The sequence below is a fragment of the Miniopterus schreibersii genome, assembly GCF_964146895.1.
Source record: "Miniopterus schreibersii genome assembly, chromosome: 6".
Lineage (NCBI taxonomy): Eukaryota > Metazoa > Chordata > Mammalia > Chiroptera > Miniopteridae > Miniopterus > Miniopterus schreibersii.
In genome coordinates, this window is record NC_138107.1 from 55,463,369 (window position 1) to 55,486,556 (window position 23,188).

At 37.6% G+C, this 23,188-nt stretch overlaps 1 protein-coding gene across 1 annotated transcript in view; it reads left to right on the forward strand.

Moving 5' to 3' along the window:
• FIG4 (FIG4 phosphoinositide 5-phosphatase) overlaps positions 1-23,188 on the forward strand; it is a 96,171-nt gene that overhangs the window by 20,126 nt on the left and 52,857 nt on the right. The window contains exons 5-15 of the mRNA XM_081139532.1: positions 26-76; positions 4,230-4,378; positions 7,408-7,536; positions 9,794-9,894; positions 11,124-11,286; positions 11,705-11,802; positions 13,697-13,830; positions 15,075-15,191; positions 16,931-16,976; positions 17,644-17,792; positions 18,778-18,944. Of these exons, the coding sequence (XP_080995658.1) occupies positions 26-76; positions 4,230-4,378; positions 7,408-7,536; positions 9,794-9,894; positions 11,124-11,286; positions 11,705-11,802; positions 13,697-13,830; positions 15,075-15,191; positions 16,931-16,976; positions 17,644-17,792; positions 18,778-18,944 (1,304 nt within the window). The remainder of the gene's footprint in view (positions 1-25; positions 77-4,229; positions 4,379-7,407; positions 7,537-9,793; positions 9,895-11,123; positions 11,287-11,704; positions 11,803-13,696; positions 13,831-15,074; positions 15,192-16,930; positions 16,977-17,643; positions 17,793-18,777; positions 18,945-23,188) is intronic.

The window sequence follows — 23,188 nt, forward strand, 5'->3', positions numbered from 1 at the left end:
ATATGCTTTGATTTTTTTTTTTTAGGTATCTACGGATATTTCAGAATGTGGACCTGTCTAGCAATTTTTACTTCAGGTAAGCTTGAGCTTTGTTTCTCTCCTGTCAGCCACGTAAATGTTTATATTATTTTCCTGGAGGTAAAACAGAAGCTGAGGACACATTAGTACTTCCTGTATTCTTTTTTTAAAATGGCCAAATTATTTCATACAAGAACATAATAATACAGGTATTCCCTTTGTTTAAAAAATATGGTATTTGAATGGACAAATTAAAGGGTAATTATTCTCATTGTAAAAACCATTTATGTTTTAGATGGAATTTTAATGAAGAATTCTTATTTTGTAATTTTGAATTAAATGAAATTTGCATTCAGCCTCTAATACAGAGTTGTAACAATTTCACCGTTCAATTTTCAGTTACAGATTTAGCAAAATTAGATAAAAATAAATTCAAAATAGGAAGAACTGTTGTAATACCAGTGTGCTGCTAATGGCATTGTAAATGAATAGTTTTTCCGGAGAGGAGTGTAGCATCAAGTATATATGAGAATGTGTTCTAAGGCAATAAATCAGGAGAGAAAATATTAATGCCTATTTGTAGAGACATTTGTAGTTTCTACTTAGCAAACCAGCCAACACAGGGACAACCCAAATATTGATAATGGAACAGGAGGCAAGTAAATGATAGTAGAGCATCATGAGAGAGCGTTACACCACCACTGATGTGACCAGTATGTAGATGCAGAGTTGTACTAAATGGAAAATTCTATCATCTCTAATGTCAAAACTAAAACATACAACACAAAATAGCACGCACCAATAAGGACTTGAGTCACAGGGACTAAAAGAGGACCTAGAGTATTATAGCTATTGGTGTTATATAGTGATGGGGTAATTTCCATTATTTTAAATTTATTTTTAAATTGTTAATATAATTAACCATTTATTTATCTATGAAACAAATAAAACTATGTCTGATATGTAGATTGGACTATGTCTTCATTGATGTAAAACTCTGAAGGAGGTTAATTATTATAACAGTAGTACTGTGTAGCAAAGGGCTCCTAAAGAAATAATTTTTACTTCCACAAATGTTTATCAAATGTATATATCTATTGTATTTGTCTCCATCATCCACTTTCAGTCTTTATTATTTAATTTTATGTTTATAGCATCTGTGAGTTATTTCTGAAGCTTGGTGGTACCGTTAGAAATTGTCTTCTCTTGCTTCATGATTTTCAACTTTGTTTGCATCCCCATTTTAACTTCTGATCAAGTCATTCCATAAGTAAAAATGTGTAGGTTAAAGTTTTTGTGTCTCATAAGTAAGCTTTAAAAAACACTATACTACATTCTTAAGATTTAGCTAGAATACAGCAGTTGTTTTAAATAGGAAGAATTGATTGTTATAAGTAAAAAAAACTTCTTTCATCATCCATCTTCACTGAGATATTATTGACATACAAGATATGTATAAGTTTAAAGTGTACAATGGGATGATTACATAAATGTATGTATTGCAAAATGATTACCACATTAAGGTTAGTTACACCTATTACCCCTCACATAATTTTGATTTTGTGTGGTAACATTTAAGATTACTCTCTTAATAAATTTCAAGTATATAATTCAGTATTGTTAATTATAGTTACCATGCTATATATTAGATCCCTAGATTTTATTTATCTTATAACTGGGAGGTTTTACCCTTTGACATCTCCCATTCCTACACCCCCAATCTCCACACCTGGCAACTACAATTCTACTGTCTATAGTTCGGTTCATTTAGATTTGGCATATAAATGAGAACATACAGTATTTGTCTCTTTCTGTCTGATTTACTTCATTTAGCATAATGCTGTCAAGATCCATTCGTGTTGCTACAAAAGGCAGGATTTCCTTTTTATAGCTGAATAATATTTCATTATGCATGCATGCATAATGCACACGTGTGTGTGTGTGTGTGTGTGTTCACATCTTTATATGTTCATTCATTGATGGGCTCTTAGGTTGCTTCCACATCTTGGCTATTGCAAATAATCCTGCAATGAATATGGAGGTGCAGATGCCTCTTTGAGATAGTTAATTTCATTTTTTTTGTATGTATACCCAGAAATGGGATTGCTGGATCATATGGTAGTTCTACTTTTCATTATTTGAGGAATCTCCAAACTGTTTTCCATAGTGGCAGTACCAGTTTACATTCCCACCAACGGTGCAAATGGTTCCCTTAACATCCTCGCCGACACTTGTTTCTTGTCTTTTTTATAGTAGCCATTCTAACAGGCGTGAGGTGATATCTCATTATGGTTTTCATTTGCGTTTCCCTGATGTGCTGTTGAACATGTTTTCATGAATTTGTTGTCCATTTCTATTTTTTTCTCTATTCAGGTTTACTCAGATCCTTTGCCCATTGTGCCCATTTTTAAATTGGATTATTTACTTCTTTGCTTTTGAGTTGTATGAGTTCCTTGTGTATTTTGGATATTAATCCCTTATCAAATAGATGGTTCACAGATATTTTCTCCTATTCCATGTTTGCCCTTTTATTTTGCTGACTGTTTCTTCTGTGCAGAGCTTTTTAGTTTAATATAATCCCACTTATGTATTTTTGCTTTTGTTGCTTGCGCTTGCGCTTTCAGTGTTATTTCCAAAAAATCTTTGCCAACACCAACAAGGAGCTTTTCACCTATGTTTTCTTCTAGTAGTTTTATGTTTTGGGCCTTACATTTAAGTCATGAATCCATTTTGAGTTAGTTTTTGTGCGTGGTATAAACAGGGGTCCAATTTTATTCTCATGCAAAGGATTATCTAGGTTTCCCCGTCACCAAAAGACTATCCTTTCCCCATTTCATCTTTTTGGTTCCTTTGTCAAATATTAATTGAATGTATAGGAGTAGGTTTATTTCTGTGTTCTCAATTCTGTTTCGTTGGTCTATTGGTCTTTTTATGCCAGTATCATACTGTTTTGTATGATACAGCTTTTTTTTTTTTTTTTGGTAGCTTTATAATAAACCTTAAATCAGGAAGTATGATGTCTCTAGTTTTGTTCTTTCTTAAGATTGCTTTGGCTATTAGGGGTCTTTTGTGGTTCTATATGAATTTTAGAATTGTTTTTACTATTTCTGTGAAAAATGTCATTGGAATTTTGATAGGGATTGCACTGAATCTCTAGCTGTCTGAGTAACATGGGCATTTAAACAATATTAATTCTTCTGCTCCATAACACAGGATATCTTACCTTTTATTTATGTCTTTTTAAATTTATTCCATCAATTTCATAATTTTTAGCATACAGAGATTTCACCTCCTTGGTTCAATTTATTCCTAAGTATTTTATTTTTTTCTGATGTTGTAAATGAAATTGAAAAACCAATAGTTTCTATCCATGTGAGATTAGATGCTAGTGAAATTAATTGCTCTTTCATCAAGCAGTTATGGTGAAATTGAATTTCACAGATGAAACAAATCAATTTCAACCAAATTACATGAAAAATTAAAGAAGAAATAATAATTGAAATAATATGTGTCCCCAGACAGAATTGTAACCATCTTAAAATATGGCTAAAATATTTTACAAATTTATATAAAAGTAAAGAAGTCTGGATACCTTTTGAAAAAATTATTAATTATGTGAAATCAGAATTTAAAGGGTTTCTTTTGGCTTAAAGGCCAAATTTTACTTGCACAGCCTATTCTGACTGTTATAATTTCTTGGGTGGCTGTTACTTCCTAGTACGTTTTGCTGTAATGGCTTATGTTATATTTTTATTTCTATTTTATTAAAAAGTCAGTTGTGGTACCACCATTAATAATTAATAGAATTATTTTTATTCATAGTTAAACTGGAATACAGAGCACACACTGTGGATGTTGTAACATCCATAGTACTCCATTCAGATACACACGAGAGTGTGACACCTTTGCATAAGGCCGTGAAGTTAGATTGATTTCAGTGTGAAGCAAAAAATGCACATTGCAAATCAGCAAGTGTAGGTTACTCATGTTGTATTCTACATTTCTAGTACAAATGCCTAAGTCATGCAAGGATTTTTAAATTTCCAATTATATTTATGGTTTACTATATTAGTGCTTACTTGAACATTACTTTTAGGTAAAGTAACAGGTGCCAAGTAATTTAGTTCACAGTTTTAATTCCATATGGGAGCCAAGACTGTGAAATATGTTTTGCTTTTGTAATTCTTATTAACTTTCATTTCTGTTCTTAGTTACAGCTATGATTTGTCCCATTCACTTCAATATAATCTCACTGTCTTGCGAATGCCCCTGGAGATGTTAAAGTCAGAAACGACCCAGACTCGCTCGGAGAGTTTTGACATCTTTGAAGATGAAGGATTAATTACACAGGGTGGAAGTGGTAGGTGGTTTTCAGCACTCTAATGTCTGTTAATGTAGCCTCCATAGAATGGCATCTCATTAAATTCAGTCACATTTCTCTCATGTATCTCCACCCCTCATTGCTCTTTGTCCTTACATGAGGTTGTTTCAGATACATGAACTTGACCAATTTATTTTAATGGAGTTCATTAATCACTAGGTGATTTTGTGGGCCAACCAGAAAATTGTATCTGACATTTCGTAGCAAATTTTCATGTACTTTTTATGGAATATATTCAGGTCTACATTTTGATTAAGTTAAAATAGAGAATTTTGTTTTTAACTGTTGGAGAACGCACACTACCACCTTATTTTCTTTCATAGTGACCAGTTCAATATGGGCTGAATTTTAGGAAAAAATTACCATGGGTTGTCTTTTGTGCCTTAGACATCTATATACAAAGTTCCTAAACCTCATAAAAACTGCTTAATTGATATAATGCACTTTTAAAGAAATAAAGACTAAGTGGGAAACAGGATTGAGAGCAAGATCACATGACCAGTGTCCAGAGAAGCCATTTCAGCAGGTCAGAGGCTATTCTTACTTTGGTCCCAGCCAGACCCACTGGTCCCTCATAGGTCTTGCTTCTGTCAGGGCCACTGTAGGATCACTGCAGAACCATTGTGTGACCAGTCTAGGGTTACCCTGAGATCCCGAACTAACTAGTCACACAACAGGATCAGTAGCTTTATCTCTAGATTTTTGGGTTGGTCTAGAACTCTAAAGCCAGAGACATTGCGAAAGTGAATGTTGTGACGGAGTAATTGCAGACTTAAAGCTGAGGCAGCTTAGCTGGATTGGACTTAACTATGAAAACATAAGTCAATAGTGTCATGAGTGCCTTGCTCTATGCAGCTTAAATGAGAGTGATGAAGGTGTGAGTACAGGAGGTAGAATGTAATGTAAGGTTCCAGAAGTTTTGTCCTTGCAGGACCCTCAAGAAGAGGCTGTGCTCTATTAGCATTTTGCCAAAGGTTCTGGTCTACTCTAAGAAGACTTAGACTGTTGCTAACACTGACTGCCATTTCTGTCATTGCCCTTAACTCATTAGTTTATTAGATCCACTATCACTTGAGCTAAGATCAAACCTAGTGCACCCTCCCTACCCCAGAACATCCAGATGTCATAAATTTGCCCTGATTCAGACACGCGAATTGTAACCTATACTGCTAGAGACAGGAGGAGAGTGAGATAATGTGTGCCTGGATATTTGCTTGCATCATTCTTCTAAATATCACCCTTAGTAAAAGAAAAGCTAAAAGTAGTACTAAATTTGCACTACAGGTCATCCTAAATACAATTTGAATATCTGTTCTGGCATCTGAATTAAGGCTCTGAAGCCACTTAATTTTTTACTATCTCTAGAGCAATTCTACTTGATAAATATGAATAACAGTGTGTATTAGGTTTTTATAGCTGCTATAACAAATTACCACAAACTTAATGGCTTAAAACTATAAAATTTATTATCTTATGGAAGTCAGAATTCCAAAATAGTTATCAGTGGACTAAAATGTGGGTGTCGGCAGGGCTGCATTTCTTTCTTAAAAACTTAAGGGAAAGTTTGTTTTCTTGTCCTTTCTACCTTCTGGGGGCTGCCTGCATTTCCTAGCTCATGGCCTCCTTCCATTATCAAAGCCATCAATGGGCAGCCAAGGTTTTTTTCATGTTACATCACTAGGACACTCCTGTTTTCCTCTTTCATTTATAGGGACGCCAATTGCATTGGACCTACCTGGGTAATCCATAATAATCTCCCCATCTCAGGTTCATATGATCAGCAACCTAATTCTATCTGCAACTTTAATTCCTCTTTGCCATGTAATGTAACATATTCACAGGTTCTGGCGATTAGGACATAGACGTGGAGGATCATTATTTTTCTACCAGAACAGGGGTAACTGACAGGAAATAGAGAGGGAGGGTAGAAGGTATGGGGATAGGTAGAAAAGGAAAATAATACATTTTTTAAAAAGTCTCTGCTGTCTCAAGTTGTTTATTAGTCACTTTGCGTATATTATTTTATTTAATCTGAACAATATCACTGAAGTGAGTAGTAGTAGTATCATCATTTTACAGTTGGGTAAATTGAGGTTCAGAGATGTTAAGTAACTTGCCAAAGGTCACAGAGCTGATAAGTGGCAAAGACAGGATACCAATCCATGTCTGTACTATACATGCTCTGTGTAATGCATTGACAGGTCAGACAAGATTTATTTTTCATGAATCAGAATAAATGTATTTGTCATAGTGTATAAATACTCTTGTCATATCATATTTTGAAAAGAAAAATAGTATTGATTGCCTACTATCCAGAATTGTTACAATCTTTTAAACCATTATCTTATAAATATACTTATTTCTTACTTTGCCCTTTATATAACTTTTGTAAAACTCACTGATGTCCAATAAATGTATCTAGATATGCTGAAATCGTGTTTGATGAAATTAATTTCTTCACATAGAAAAAGCCTCATATGATGACTACCACCATGGAAGTATAAATAAGGCACTAGGCGTGTTCTAAGGCCTTTCTGTGCGTTATCAGTTTAGTTCATCTTTACAACACCCACATGATACAGGTACAGGTGAGGAAATGGTCACTGAGATAGCCAGTAACACTCCTGGTCACACCTGTTGCACTGCTGATGAGAGGCAGAGCCAGGATTTGGACCCAGGCACTCTGACCCCAGAGCAGTGCTCCCAAACGCTGCCCTGTGCTGCGTCTCAGCCTTATTCATGCATTTGTACGTGTCCTTAATTTCCCTCTCATTTTGTTTTCTCTTAGGTTAAAAACTCCCACAAATCAGAACATGTGTTTATTCTTTGACTTTGTGTAGTATGAGCACAGTGTTCCAGACTGTGATATGAATTATATTCACTGAAAATGGCAATGCTATTGATCCAGCATCTTATTTTGAAGTTAAAAACAGAAGTTTAAAGTCTTAAAAATAAGTTGAATATCAACCAACTTGCTTATCTTTCTGATACCAACTTTTATTTTTCAGGTGTCTTTGGGATCTGTGGTGAGCCTTATATGAAGTATGTGTGGAATGGTGAACTTCTGGATGTGATTAAGAATACTGTGCATCGTGACTGGCTGTTGTATATTATTCATGGATTCTGTGGACAGTCAAGTATCCTTTTTAAAAAAAATTAAGATACATATTAAACTTATGCTGTACCAATTTATCGAAAGCTATCTATGAATTATAAGATTATAATTATCATGCTCTGTATCCAGCAGGAATACTTACCATGTAATAAAAATACAAAGAGGAATACTAGTCACTTTAACAGATTTTTTATGTACACAGAAAGATAAAAAAAAAGAGGCAGAAAATCTATGTGCATTGTAAGTTGAATAGGTGATAAGTATCATTCTTACCTGAGAAAGAGAAAAGAATCACAGGGGGGAGGCTGAGGCAGGCTCATAAGAAAAGTCGAGCTTGGCCCGGGCCCTGAACACGGCAGGCCTTAGCAGTGAGCAGGGAGTGAGACTAGGAGTTGGGGAAGCACCGTGAGTGTGGATGAGGGAGAGTTCATGGGCGTGTTCTTGTGGTTTGTGTTTAAAACCCCGGGAGGTACAGTGTAGTGGGAAGGAGCTTGGCAGGGGGAGTCGGATTGCCGGTCACCAGATTGCTTTGGTGGTCTGACTAAGTTCTTTGGGGTTGGCGCTAAAACTTTTGAAAGTTATTTTTCAAGAAGGTGATGTACAAAGTAGCACTTAGGAAGCTTGAGTTAACAGCCCTTTTCAAGCTGTTAAGTGAAATGAGACAAGGGACATGGGTGAGGAAAACGTCGCAGTGGTTCAGGCATAAGGTAATGAATAGTGAGGCCTGGTTGGAAAGGGGTGTGCTAGAAGTAGGCTTGGGTTAAGCTGATGAGTTCAAGTTTATAAATAATTTTTTCCCTTTCATTTAATTTCTAGCTATGTTGAAACCTTTCAAGAAAGTGCTATTCTGAGGTTTAGAAAGGCAATGTGGATACTTTGTAGAAGTGGTGTTTAGGCTTTCCTACCCCTTTTTGAGATCATGTAGGGCAATTATGAACCTAGCATATTGTCTAGTTGAGATTCTTCCTTGTGTTTTAGATTTTTTAAAGACCTATCATGAGAACTTTAAAGGAGTGGCTGTTTTGAGATTAGTAAGTGGGTGAATGTAATTCACCAATATTATGCTTGCTTGTACCAGAGCACTTGGGAGGAGTGGGATCAGGGGGTACAGCTAGAGAGGTTTGACCTGAAGAGGGCCAGTGCTACCTTTGTGGCAAGTGAGGGAGGGGAGAGGCTAGATGAAGACACCAAGGAATTTGAAATGAAGATGAGTGAGGTTTTATGCTACGCTTGAAAATCGGGCTTATTACTTTATAATCATTTCTACCAGTGAGTGGTATTATCCACTTGATCACTCCCTGAATAATGAGAATTGGCCTTGAATTACTTTTTCTATTTCCATCAGTAAAATCTACCTGGAAAGAAGACAAGGTTTTCACCATCAAGCACACCAAAAAGAATGTGCTACAGTTTCTAAAGGCAGTTTCTAAAAGGTGGTTCTAAGCTATTTTGTGTTGCAAAGAGCTAACTCAGGGCCTGGCATGGATCAAACATAGTAAGCGTCTGCTTTGTTTGAAGTGGCCAATAGCACCATAGGTTATAATTTTAAAGCTTATTCGTTTAAATGATGACTCTGGTCTCCTAGTTATCAAGCATTTGATGAATTCTGCAACTCTGTATGATGATAAAAGTAATCACTGTTTATTAAATATTTACTGCAGGCTAGACACTGCTTTTATACACATTACCTAACCGAGTCCTCCCAACTTAATAAAATTAGTTGCTTTGTTAGTACTGATACCATTTTGCAGAAAATGAAGTTGAGACTTAGAAAGTTTAATGAGGTGACATGACAATAAGCTATATGTTGACTGAACAGTCCACAGCGTTCAGCTTTTGCAGTTAGGTGACCAATTTGGATTGTTTTCATATTCCATCCCCTCAGTATGATATGCTGCTTCATAGTTTAAATAACCTGTTGGGTAACATGCGCTTTTTTTGAGAGGTGTACGACCTCTGAAGACTAAGGAAGGATTCGTTTACATCCTTTAGTTGGCTATAAGGACAGACCAAGTCTCCCCTTGGCCAGTATCCCTGCACGTGGTTACCATCTCCTCTGAAATTCTGAGAACCCACTCCTTAGGGAGGTGTGTTTTTTGCCTTAAATACCTGTACAGTTAGGAAGAACAGTTGGACCCAGTGCTACTCCTTGGGTGGAGCTTTTTGGTATTCTTTAACTCGCTCAACAAGACGTATTTAAATGTGTATTTTAGGTATAAGATTCTCTTGGTTTGGTGTGACAGTCATGAATGCTGAACAGCTTTAACTTGATTTCTAAGAGCTGTTGATCTACGGACGACCAGTGTATGTCACCCTAATAGCTAGAAGATCCAGTAAGTTTGCGGGGACCCGTTTTCTCAAGAGAGGTGCGAACTGTGAGGTAAGACGGGAAAAACAATAGCGCTCACTGCTGGCATTTAAACCTTTTTACATCAGCTTTGCTGACAGAGGAAGCAAAGTAGAATTTTAGAAAGTGGAATGTCTTAGTTTGGGACATTATCAAGAGAATATCCAGTGTATGCGAAATTTGTGAGAACTAGAACTAGTATGCAGCTGTTCTGAAGAATCAGCTGTCTTAGAGCAAGCTATGCAGTGCCTTAGGGAGGTATGAAATGTGTGATGTTTTAGAGGATGAGCCATTTCTGTCATATATGAAAGGATATAGTACATATTTAGTGCAGAGACTGAAATAGCAAAGCACCTCCGCCCAAGGAGTAAGAGCAGTAGAGCACTTGTTGGAAATGTGTCCTTGATAAGAAGACTAAGGAGAGGAAGGCATGGGAAACTGCTTACCCTCTTCCCTCTGCTTTAATCTGGCTCAAGGCAGACTCCTTCTGTGCACCACTAGACTAGCAACAACAAAAAGTCTATTCTGCCAGCAGTCGTGGAATCCCCTTGGAGTGCTCTGTCTCTGTTTTCAATAGACAACTTGAGTCTTAAGCAGATGTGTGAGTAGATGGATTGAGTGAGACACTGGGTTTTGATCCTGGCTTAAAATAGCAACATTGTTCTTAACAACAATGAAAATAGTTGTAATTGGTGCCTTAAACAAATCAGAATTTTGTAGCTATATTATTTACTTTTGAATATCAAAGGGTGACCCAACAGACATGTTATTAATGCCTCTAAAATTATCTTTTGTCACATCCTTATAAACTTTGTTGATTAAGCCACCTCAGGACCCCTTTTTATTTCTTCAGTCCATCAGACATTACATGAATCTCACTTTTGTCCTTTCATTCCTCCTTGGTCTTCAGAATTGAATTTTTGTATTCCTCTGGTCTTCCTAACCTCTGTATAATTCCATGTAATTGTTTTTCTTTTCTCTCCCTTTCTGCCATTTGTATCACTCAAGATGTTCTCCACTATTTGTCTTATTGGCTATTTCATTTCATTTTTCCTAGTCTATTCTCTGCTATTTTTTAATCGCCTTCCTTTATTGCATTATAATGGTTTTCCTTTTCTAATGTACTCAGTGAGTATTTATCAACATTTATCTTTTTCAAAACATTCTAAGAACAGGAATTATAATTTCATTGTGACTTGACATTTTTTTCGTTAAAACATTCTAAGAACATAAACTATCTATAAATGTGCATTTCTCTTCAGGGCGATGTTGCAAACGAAGTGGAGACGGAGCAGATGCTCTGCGATGCCTCCGTGATGTCTTTCACTGCAGGGAGTTACTCCTCTTACGTCCAAGTTAGAGGATCGGTTCCTTTGTACTGGTCTCAGGACATTTCAACTATGATGCCTAAACCACCCATTACATGTACGTGGAACAACATTTTTAATTAGTAACTCTTCTTTACCCATATGTGGAGATAATTGACTGTTGTCCCAGAAATCTCATAAAAGCTTATGTTTTGACAAAGTTTTAGTATTGGAAAGAAGCTAATTTAGAAGATAATTCTATTATTTTTGTGCAGTAACTTTTTTTTTTCCTTTAACTTTGGCTGCTGGTAAATTATTTATATTTTACTTCAGAAATGTAAAAATCATTCAAGTTCAATAAATATGTGAAGAATGAGTGTCTTAATAAGCTCGAGAGGAATTTGGGAATGGGACCAGTGGATTAGTCAAATTGCATTTCTATAAACATTAAGTAACAAAACAAAACCTTATACTTTTTATTCTTGCCTTTTAGTTTCCATTCTGGTATTTATTCATCTTTTTTTCTTTCTTCCTAGTGGATCAGGCAGATCCATTTGCACATGTGGCTGCCCTTCACTTTGACCAGATGCTTCAGAGGTTTGGCTCCCCCATCATCATCTTGAATTTAGTGAAGGTATGATGTGCTCACCTTTGTGGTTATGAAATTCAGCCACACTGGACAGCCTTTTCCTCAGCACAAAGGGGATTGACAAGCTTGCTTTACCTTTCCCCAGAGGAGAGCCTTGCAGACTTAGCTGTGATGGCTCGCTGTGCCTGAGCTGTCTGAGCCTCTGTCCTCCGACTTCAGATTCCATGTGGCCTTTTCCATGGGTACCGAGGAGAATCAGTGATTGTTTCCAAGGGAAGAGTGTGATACAGTGGGTCAGTCTCCTGATTTCCTTGGGTGAAGTAGATATGGGTGAAATTCTGCCTTAGTTTCCAGGACAGCTTGGAGAAGGAAGCATGGAGATCCAACAGCCACAGCCCAGCCTTGATGTAGCCAGTTCCCTTGACCATTCAGATCTCCTGAGTAAGTTAATGCATAGTAATAGGACTTGAAGGCTAGATTCAGAAATTGGAGTGCTGTTGTGGCTTAAGAGTCAGGTAGACATGGCCTCTTAGTTCTGTGCTTCCTTGTCAGAGTACACTGTGTGGTCACCATATCTTGTGTATGAGTAGGCACACGGGTCAGAGGCCTAGGATGAAGGATAGGGAGACCAGATAATAAATTGTATCTGTATTTGTTGCAACCAAGTGAATTGAAAGAATCTCAGTCTGCAGCCAAGAGAGTGTGGAAAACAAGGGTTTTGTTATTGTTGTGGCAGCGGCCAACAGCCTAGTAGTGTCTGAGATTATTTTGAGAGGTTGTTTAATATATGTAACTCAATTTAATCAAAACCCAGGGAATTCTGTGTTCATTTAGTCCATTGTTTAACAAGTGTTTTTGAGGGTTCCCTTTGTGCCAAGGCAATCACAGAAACCGTCCCTGCCTTCACAGAGCTAACAGTCTAATGGAGACAGTGAAGTAATGCAGAGGTACCAAGACAGGGTAGATGGTGCTATGCCAGCTTACAGTGGCAGAGACATCTTCCCTGAGGCACTGATGAGTCAGTGCAGCCCGAAGGAAGAGGCATTAACTAGTTCAAAAATCCAGAGAATACTGTTCAACTCAGAACAGTAGGTACAAAGGCCCTGAAACAGGAGGGGATATGGTGTGTTTGAGAGAGAAAAGGCCTGTATGCCTGGGTCCCAGAGAAGGAGGGCAGAAGAGCCTGTTGTGAGTTGAGGCTGAAGAGAGAGTTATGGTGCGACCACGTAGAACCGTGTAGGGTGCGTTAATGAGCCTGGTCTTTATCCTGAGAGTAATAGAAAACCATTGCAGGTTTTGCATGGTTGAGGGGATTGTGATCAGATTTATGTTTTGAAAAGATTGTCTTGACCTCCACATAGAGAATAAATGGATCGACACAAGGCTAAAAATGCTGGAAGACCACATAGGAGGCTATTATAATTATCCAGAAAAGGAGTGGCTCTGACTTGTCCTAGGGTGGTGTGGTAGAGATGAGAGAAGTGGATGGAGGAGGTGGACTCGGTGAAGGGCAGGATTTAAGGTGAGGGAGAGGGAGATTATCCATCCAGACCCAGTTGATCTGTCTGGCTCTTAGCTGGCTGGAGTTTGGGGTTCCCTTCTTCTGGTCCATGGGGATTCTCATCTGCCGAAGTGGGGTGTGGAGTGTGTAGGCCAAGCCTATGCAGGGTGAACTGGGCTTCTTGGGGCTGCAGGAAGTTACTAGGAAGAAATCTGATCTCCTTGAGGTTTTAGAGCTCATTATCTGTTGACTTTAATTCAATGAAGTATTTATGTTTTTGCATTTATATTATTTTAATTTTCATAGGTAGGTTTCATTTCAGTATATTTAAGACTTTAGGCATTTTGTCTTATCTTGGCTGAAAAGTAAAAATGTTAAAAGTCTGTTCCTCTGATTTAAGGTAGTTAGAACACTGAAAATGTGTAATTTTTGATAAAGGAACGAGAGAAAAGAAAGCATGAGAGAATTCTGAGCGAAGAACTCGTAGCTGCTGTGACATACCTCAACCAGTTTCTTCCTCCTGAGCACACTATTATTTACATTCCTTGGGATATGGCCAAGTACACCAAAAGGTGAGCAGATATTAATATGTCTGGTTGTGATAGTTTCCTTTTTTGTGATGTAAAATAGTGGAAAGCTGATCTCCATGGTAAAGTAAATGTTAGTCTTTTAATTTCTTTCATGAACCTGCTGAGGTGCTGTTGCGTGCTTAGATTACTAGACCAACTCTTTTTTTGCCCACTTTCTGTACCATTGCAAATTCTCTTTGAATTAGCTAGTCCTTTCAGGACATCTCTGCTCCACTGCTTTTTCATAAAGGCATTCGTTTCACTTTATTCACTCAACCTGTTTAGTCACTTCCTCTGACACGGAGCAGATGATCTCGCTTATGGGTGAACCTGCAGTACCTCCCCAGTGTTTATGGTAAATCCAGACTCCTACATGTACTGTTAAAGCCTCATCACCTGGTTGGTTCCAGAATGTAGTAACTTTTTATTCCAAGGGCTGTTCTGTTCCTGAAAAACTGAACATCGTCCCCTGCCCCAGTGTGACAGCCAAGGCCCCTTCCGAGTCTTCGTCCTGTCATTCACCCGCCTTCCCTTCCTCCCCTTCTCCCCAGGCTGCTTTCCCACCTCTTTCTTGTCACGATCTGATTCATGACAGCTCCAAGGAACTTTCTTTCATTAACCTTGTGTCTTCTTGCTCACTTAGTAGGCGTCATACAAACAGCAGATTTCTTTTGAGGTCTTTTTAAAAAAATGTGACTATTTTATTTTGCACTTAACTCATTATACTGTTTTCTAAATCATTTTATGTAGTTAGACACACACACGCACGCACGCACACACACACACACACACCTACACCTTCCCTAAGTACAATAAGCCTGGTTACAGGTTGGTGCCATTCATATGAATTAATTTCCCAGTGTTTTCTTCTCCTGCCACCCGCACTGTGCATTGTGCTTTCTTCACAGTCATTCTGTGAATGCACATTGATATGACTGACTTCACTCTTGAGGAGCAAAAGCCTTTGGGAGAAGCTCTTGCAGGGATGTAATGTGCCAAGAGTAAGGCTTGCCAATAGTTGATATTAGCTTACAGGCCCTTCACGTCCCTTTGCACCAAATCTTGTTAGTTACTGAGTATGCGTTATATCCTAGAAATTGCTACAATGCCCCTATTGAGTACACACCAGAGATGTTTAAATTAAATCCCTGAATATCGTTACTATAGACTTTACTTGCTTTAGGCGTAAGGAGAAATAGGGATTAAAACTTGGGCTCTTCTTACTTTTCTCGTTCTCCTCTCCTCAGCAAGCTGTGTAATGTTCTTGACCGACTTAATGTGATCGCGGAAAGCGTGGTGAAGAAGACAGGTTTCTTTGTGAATCGTCCTGATTCTTACTGTAGCATTTTGCGGCCAGATGAAAAGTATGTATGGTGTTTAAAAACTTAAAATAAATTAAAGAATTTTGCTCTATGGATAAAAATATTCTAAATATGAGCAGTTTGTACTGCTTGGAAGGTGGATGAATTTAATTCCTTCGGGGAGACGAGACAAGCTGCTCATGTGACTATGTAATGAGCACTCACTGTGGCCATCAGATTTCCTCATGTGGTCCTATACCTTGAGACAGAAGCCATGCAGACTTTGTATCTTGCTTCATGGAATAAACATTACATAAAATATTTCTGTAAAGCAAAATTTTCTGCAATGAATGCTATTTTTCTGTATTAAATAGGAGCAGGAAATTTTTTTCTTATGGACTAAATACTAACATTTTTATGAAAATAATATTTATCATTTTACTGTAGTAGTTATTTGCTCACAAATCTTTCTTCATTACCATTATGTACCAAGATACCTTGTGAGCTTCTTCAGATCAAGGATCCATGTTTTACCTTTTAAGGAACCAATATTATATTTTTTCAGTTAACTAAGTTAATTTCAATGGTTAAAAAAAAGTGCAAGAACAACCAGCTACTAGGGTGTGTCTTTAGAGGTAATCCTTTTCTGTAGTTTGAATTTATGGCACCTGTAATGGGGGGTTTCCGAGACTGCTCCCAAGCACAGTGATTCACTGGGAGAACTCAAAGACAGCCTGTTATACTCATGGCTGTGACTTACTACAGTGAAAGGATGCAAAGCACAATCAGCAAAGGGAAAAGGCACCTGGGGCAAAGTTCAGAGGAAATCTGACCTAAGCTCCTAGAGTCCTCTCCTAGTGGAATCGCACAGGACATGCTTAATTCCCCAGGCCACTTGTGACAGTGTGTGTGAAATGTTGCCAGTGAGGACAGATTTTAGAGACTCAGTGCCATATGGGTTTTTTTTGTTTTTAGTTTTTAATTAGAGGCTAATTCCATAAGCAGTCTGCTTGGCATCAACCAAAATTCCAGACTCCCAGAGGAAAGGGGATATTCAGCTAAACCATATTGTTTCTACAAACAATTTAGACCCGGTGAGCTGCTCTTAGTTCTGGGATGGAGAAAACTCAAGTTCTCAGATGCCGCCAACGGCCAACCTTGTAAGCAGGCCTTTCCAAGGATAGCCGTCAGACCTGCTATGTTAACTCTTCTCTGCACTGCACCGTCTTTTAAATAATTAAAATAACATATTAACTTCATTATAGTGTGCTTAGAACGTGTCCCCATGCAGTCATTAGCACATGGGAAAGAACATAAGTGGAAGAAAATAATAAGGAAGCCTGCAGAAACAGCCAAAGGAGCACAGTGAAGCTCCATGGAGCAGGTGGGAGGAGGAGAATCCTGACTGACGGGAGAAGGAGAAGGCCTGGGAGAGTTTATTGTATTTTGTTAGAAAGTGCCCTGCAATTACTACTCACCTCTGTAGGAACCAAGCAAGAAATCGGCTTAAATTTAAGCAAGAGAAGGTTTGGTTGAAGATGGGTGACAGAATGCTGGCGAGTGGGCCCTGGGACTAGCTCAGATGCTCCTTTCCTGGGCTCTCTTTGGGGAGAGCATGGAGAGCCTTCCATCTCGGTCATTTGCATATTAACTTACCCAAAAGAATGAAAGTAAGCAGAATCAGTTGATTATGTTGGCGCATTTAGCTCTATTCATTTGATTCTTAATAAAGATCTAGTACCAAAAATGAATACAGATTATATTATTAAAAAATTTTTTTTAAAGCATGTCTTTTTCAACAGGTGGAATGAACTAGGAGGATGTGTGATTCCTACTGGCCGCCTGCAGGTATAGACAACATTATATTAATAATGAATAGAATCTGTATCATAGTATATGATATTTCCTGAAAGCAACCATTGAGAGACATACTTTTTATTTAATGCAGAATTATTAATCATTTGTGAGTAATTTTTAAAAGCCTTACAGCTGGTGTTTAACCTCCTACAAAGGATGTACAGCTAAAAATAATAACTATAAATAAAAATATTTTTTATATAGTATAAATTTTATTATTGGAAATAGAAACCTAGAAATGCGAAAAAAAATAAGTTAGAGTGACTTTGTAAAAGGAGACTGGTATGATCACTCTCTATACTTTGTATGCTTTAAGAGTGATATGGCCTAAACCACTGAATATTTGGTTTGTACAATAAAGGAAACATATCAGGAAAAAGCACATATTTTACTAATTGGTACATGTGGAAAATGTTAGTTATGTGTTTTGTCTTGTTAAACTAAAGGAGAAAAGTCAAATCTAGACTAGAAGGTGTACTGATGCTGCTGCAGCAGTAAGTGAGCAGACTGTGACCTTTCGTAATTTAAGAAGTGATCATTATTTGTTCAGAAATAATCCTGCCTACAGCTTTTCTTCTTAAAGAAAAGAAATCTAAGTAGAATGGAAGTCATTTTGGCAACTGAATAATGATTAAAATCTTAAGGTATTTCTCTTTAGACTGGTGTTCTTCGGACCAACTGTGTGGACTGTTTAGATCGCACCAACACAGCTCAGTTTATGGTGGGAAAATGTGCTCTGGCTTATCAGCTGTATTCCTTGGGATTGATTGACAAGCCTAATCTGCAGTTTGATACAGACGCAGTCAGGTAAGCCTTAGTTTCTGCCTTTTGAATGCTGGTAATGACAGAAAGCAAATCTGATGAATAATAAGGACTTCTTTGAACTCGTTTGTACTTTTAGCTCCTCAAAAATTATGTTGCTAATTATTCAAGTTAATTCTGTAATAAATGTTTATATTACTTACTTGTGTATTGTTGCTGTGGTTTTCTTGTTTTAATTATCAATAAACACTGTGTTCTTTAAGACAAATCCAAAGTACTTTAAATAAACCCAAACTAGTGGGTTTTTAAAAAAAATAAATCCAGACTACATTAGGCAAAAATAATGTGACTTCATATGTTTTAAATTTAAAATAGAAGACATATAAATGACTGATTCTTCATTAAGGATTGGTTTCTTCACTGTGCACTGGATCTGTGGCTTTGAATGAGGTACTGTTTCTTGAAAATACAGTGAGAGCTGTTATTGCTCATCTGAGATAGTCAGAAAGATTTTTAAGGGAAGTAATCATCTTTCAAGTAGCCAGATCCACAGATATCACTGCACTGAAAGTCTTTAATGGGCACTTGAAGTAACACAAATTTCAAACATGTATTTTCAGGAAAGAATGTGGTTTATCTGTCTGTGATCAGAGCATGTCCTGCTTTTCAAAAGGCAATTCACAGAGAACAGAAAATTCTGCCATGGGAAATAAATTGATCTGGCAGGCTGCAGAAAGTTAGGCATCTTTTAATAAGGTTCGAACCAGCTTGGTCTGGCTTTGGTGGGTTATGTTTTTGGTGCTCCTGGTTCCTTTTTAGTGTTTTCTGTGACTTTGTTGCTCATTAGACTATTCTTGTAAAATATAAAATATTTTCATTTGTATTCATCTTTAAGATATTGAAGGGTCTACTTGAAAGGAATGGTTCAGAGAATTTGTAAAGTAAAAGACTTGTTTTGAGTCTGTAACTAAGTGAATAATGTGTAATAGTTTTTCTAAAATTCTTTAATGTTTGTATTTCTTTTGCTTAGGTTATTTGAGGAACTCTATGAAGATCATGGGGACACCCTGTCCCTTCAGTATGGTGGTTCTCAACTTGTTCATCGTGTAAAAACCTACAGAAAGATAGCACCATGGACCCAGCACTCAAAAGACATCATGCAGACCCTTTCTAGATATTACAGCAATGCTTTTTCAGGTAATTAGGCATTTCTAAGACTTAACCCAATGTGCATTTTTCTTCTTATGCATATACTTTATTTTTTAGCTACTGAGATAAGTAAAATTCAAAATTAAATGTTTGAAAAGTTTAAATAAAATAGAATCTGTCACTTAGAAAGTGCTCAATAATCATTTGTTCAATAAATGTATGAATAAACTTTGTATTTTAAATAGGGCATGTTTGCATTTTCCATAATTGGAACTTTTACATAATGCCAAAGTTATTTATAAAACACTTGATTCCCTGGCTTCTGTCTCTGTATTTCTGTTTGCAATATATAGATAAAAAAATGTTTGGGGGTACTGAATCATTATTATTTTTTTAAAGATTTTTATTGATTTTTAGAGAAAGAAGAAGGGAGAGGGAGGGAGGGAGGGAGAGAGAGAAACATCAATGTGAGAGCAAAATATCAGTCTGCTGCCTCCTGCACACCCCTATTGGGGATCAAGCCCAAAACCTGGGGATGTGACCTGACCGGGAATCAAACAGGCAAGCTAGGTGCATGGGATGACACCCAGCCAACTGAGCCATACCGGCCAGGGTGAATCATTATTTTTTAAATAGGGTTCATATAGTCTTGACAATTGTCTAAGAATATAAATATCACTGATTTTTAAAAAATGTCAGCTAGAAATGAATGGTAACATTAACACTAAGTTATTTTCTTATTTTATGACTTGCAGATACTCAAAATAACAGGCTGTTAAAATGGTACTTTTCATGCTTCCATTCTGATAGAATTTCCAACACAGTAGGTACCAAATCCCCATGCACAGAATTTACATGAACATGTTCAGTGGCTGGTTCTGTGATTCTTAGGCTCATGAACCAGATCAAGGATAACAAAGCTTACAGAATGTAGAGAAGAAATATTGGTAGAGATTCTTTGAAGTGAACCGTTGCCATGCAGTGATTGTTACCACACTGACTGCTTTCTGTCAGGCCTGGAGAGAGCAGCCTTCAACAGGAATCTGGGCAAGCTTGTAGTATCCTCCTGTGGGAAGGAGCCCCTGGAGCTGTTGGCTTTGGGCTGCTGTACAGCAAAGCTGAAGCAGAGGGGCAGGCCGAGGAGAGGGCTGTCCTGTTGTGTACATATTGGAAATGGCCTGCCCTCCTAGACTTACTTGGGCCATAGGGAGCTTGAGTGTTTACTGGTCACCAGATATAGGCTCATAGGGGAGGGTGCTGGCATGGGGTTGGCCTAAGTCCTGGTCAGCGGGACCCTAGCAGCAAAAACCAGGAGGTGATCACTGAATAAGGAAGGAGTTGTAGGAAAAGGACTGATAATGGGAAAATGCAGGTGCCCACACCAAGGGAACTACGGGAGAGTCCCCGGCGATGGGAACCACTGACGTGGGCATGAAGGCATCCACAGAAGCATTATCTTCCAACATTTTTTGTGACCAGAGAAAATGCACCCATAGTTTCTACCTTATATTGTATTACAGTGGTTGGAGTGCCCCTGCCCCATCTTGGGCCAACTGGTCCACTGTGCTTCAAATCTCATCCCTTCCTGCAGTCCCTGTAATTATATGCTTGTTGCTGTGTGTACATCATCAGTTTCTCCCTCTTTACTGCTTCTTCTGCATTAGCATAGAAGCACAATTTAGTGTTCTCCAGGTAACCTTTCCTTCTATCCTTAATCCCACATCCTATTTCTGCATAGGCAAAACCTCCTGAAAGAGTCATCTGCATGCCTGTTTCCTCTCTTATGTCCCATTTTGTCCATCTGCTTCATGGGCATTTGCCCTGTTACGGCACTGAAACTGTGCTTGTCAAAATCGCCACCAGTCTCCACAGTGCCAAATCCCAGTGGTCATTTTTCTGTCTTTATCTTAGCCTTTCAACAGCTTTTATCACAGTCCAATAATGATCGTTTCCATTACTGATTTCAGAGGCTACTTTATCACAAATTTGAATATTAATATAACAGATATTTTAGTTCCAAAATAAAGTTTTGGGCCAATTCAAAAGAATTGTTATATTTAAGCCTGATCTATTTAAATACAGTGCATATAATATGTAGTTGTTTGAACAGAGTTTAAATGGTACATATTCTTTTTTCCCTTAAAGCATGATTGAGTGCAAGAATAGGTAATCATTTTGTCCTACTGAGAATCTACCTGTTTTAAGCTCTTGTCCGTATCCAAAGTACTACTGTCTTCCTGAGGACAATTGTCTTATTTGCAGGCAAAAGTAGCCAGGAAAAGATCCTCAGGTTCATGAGGGCTGGTGCTATAGTCCAAGCTTAATAAGTAACGGTAAAATCCACAGGTATATTTTAAGTTAAAAAACTGCAGTGCATTCAAGAAGTCTTCATTATGAGCCTTTGAAAGAATATTCTTCATTTGGTTATTTTTCTCACATCCTGCATTTTATCACATTTGCTTAAAATTAAAGGAAGCTACTATTGGGCTTAAAGGATGAAAGAAACTCCTTGAGAACATGACTGGAAAATGGAAAGCTTCTCTAGGTAGAATTAAGGCATTTTGAGGTACTGCAAAGATGAATTAATAAGGGCCATTAAAGCTATTCGAGAAGCATAAAGAATATAATTGCTGTGAAAGTAGTATGTTTACTTTTGTATTGTGTAAAGAGGGTTCAAGAATGCCTGCATCATTTAATATTTGATGTTTTCTCCCAACAAATGACAAAAATCCCCCAAATATATTACTCATATAAATACACACCTTTTATATATCACTTTTAGCTGAAAGGTAAGCTCTGTTTTAATGGAATGCTTCCTGTGAAAATACTAATAACTCGAATCCATGTTTGATGTACCATATTTCATTTATTGCTTTGACTGAAAGCATCAAATAGCCCAATGAGAACAGTGTTGCTAATTTCAGATGTGTCAGTGTTCACAATTGCTGTTGGAAGAAAACTGATTTTATGATAATGTTATCTTATTTCAAAAGCAGTCATTACTGCTGTGCCATCTTTTGAGTTCTGTACTCATTTTTAGAAAGAGGTTATTATTTACATTGAGGGTGTCTGCCCCAAACTTGAATACACAAGGCTCTGAGACAAAAATGGGCAGGAAATGAGGGGAAAGAATGAGACACTAGGAGAAGACAGCCCAGAATGGGAAGGGTGGTTCATGAGACCACTTCCGTGCTTATCATCATTTTTACCAAGATTGAATTAGAAAAGGAAGAAGAGCCCGGCCAGGCGTGGCTCAGTGGTTGAGCGTCGACCTGGGATCCAGGTGATCGGGGTTCGATTTCTAGTCAGGGCACATGCCCGGGTTGCAGGCTCGATCAATGGCTCTTCATCATTGATGTTTCTACCTCTCTCTCTCCCTCTCCTTTCCTCTCTCTGAAATCAACACAGATATATATAAAAAAAAAAAATTAAAAAAAAGAAAAGGAAGAAGAAATACTATGTATATATGTATATAATCAGTAATTTTGGAGTGGTTGAATAGTTAGAATGAGGCTGTTACCTGTGTGCTCACTCTGCCTTCATTATCAAACACAGAAGGGAATGGGCCAAGTCCATAGCTGGAGGGGAGGGGAAGAGGGAGGAGAGAAGAAAATGTTATAAACATTTTATCTGCTAAAGAAATAGAGAATACCTTTTCAAGGATTAAAAGTGGAAACTATGCAAAACCAGTTTGTTCAAGGTTGTGCAACAGAATATGGGTAGTAATTGGGTTATTTTATTTGTCTCTAATGTCTCTGCTTGTCTTTGCAATAAAGTCGAGATGTATTTGTTTCAAGAGAACAAACAAATGGTGAGAATATGTTTTATTCTAAAAATCACTATGGTGTTATGTCAGTGCTTAAAGATTTTTAAGAGTCTCAGAATTCAAGAAGCAGTTTAGTGCCGCCGGTGTGGCTCAGCGGTTGAGCATTGACCTAGGATCCAGGAGATTGCGGTTTGATTCCAGGTCAGGACATGTGCCTGGGTTGCGGGCTCGTTCCCCAGTCGGGGGCGTGCAGGAGGCAGCCAATCAATGGCTCTCTCATCATTGATGTTTCTGTCTCCCTCTCCCTTCCTCTCTCTGAAATCAATAAAGATATATATATTTTAAAAAGCAGTTTATATGCACTATCCTCTATATTATAAGAGGTATGGAGCAAAAAGGAAACATCTTGAAGCAATTTTGAATTCTGCTCAAAATCTTGGTGACTGTTTAGATTTTGTTTGTGTGTATTACTTTTGAGGTATAAATACTATTCAAAGGTATATTCTGTGAAATCACAATTGTTCCC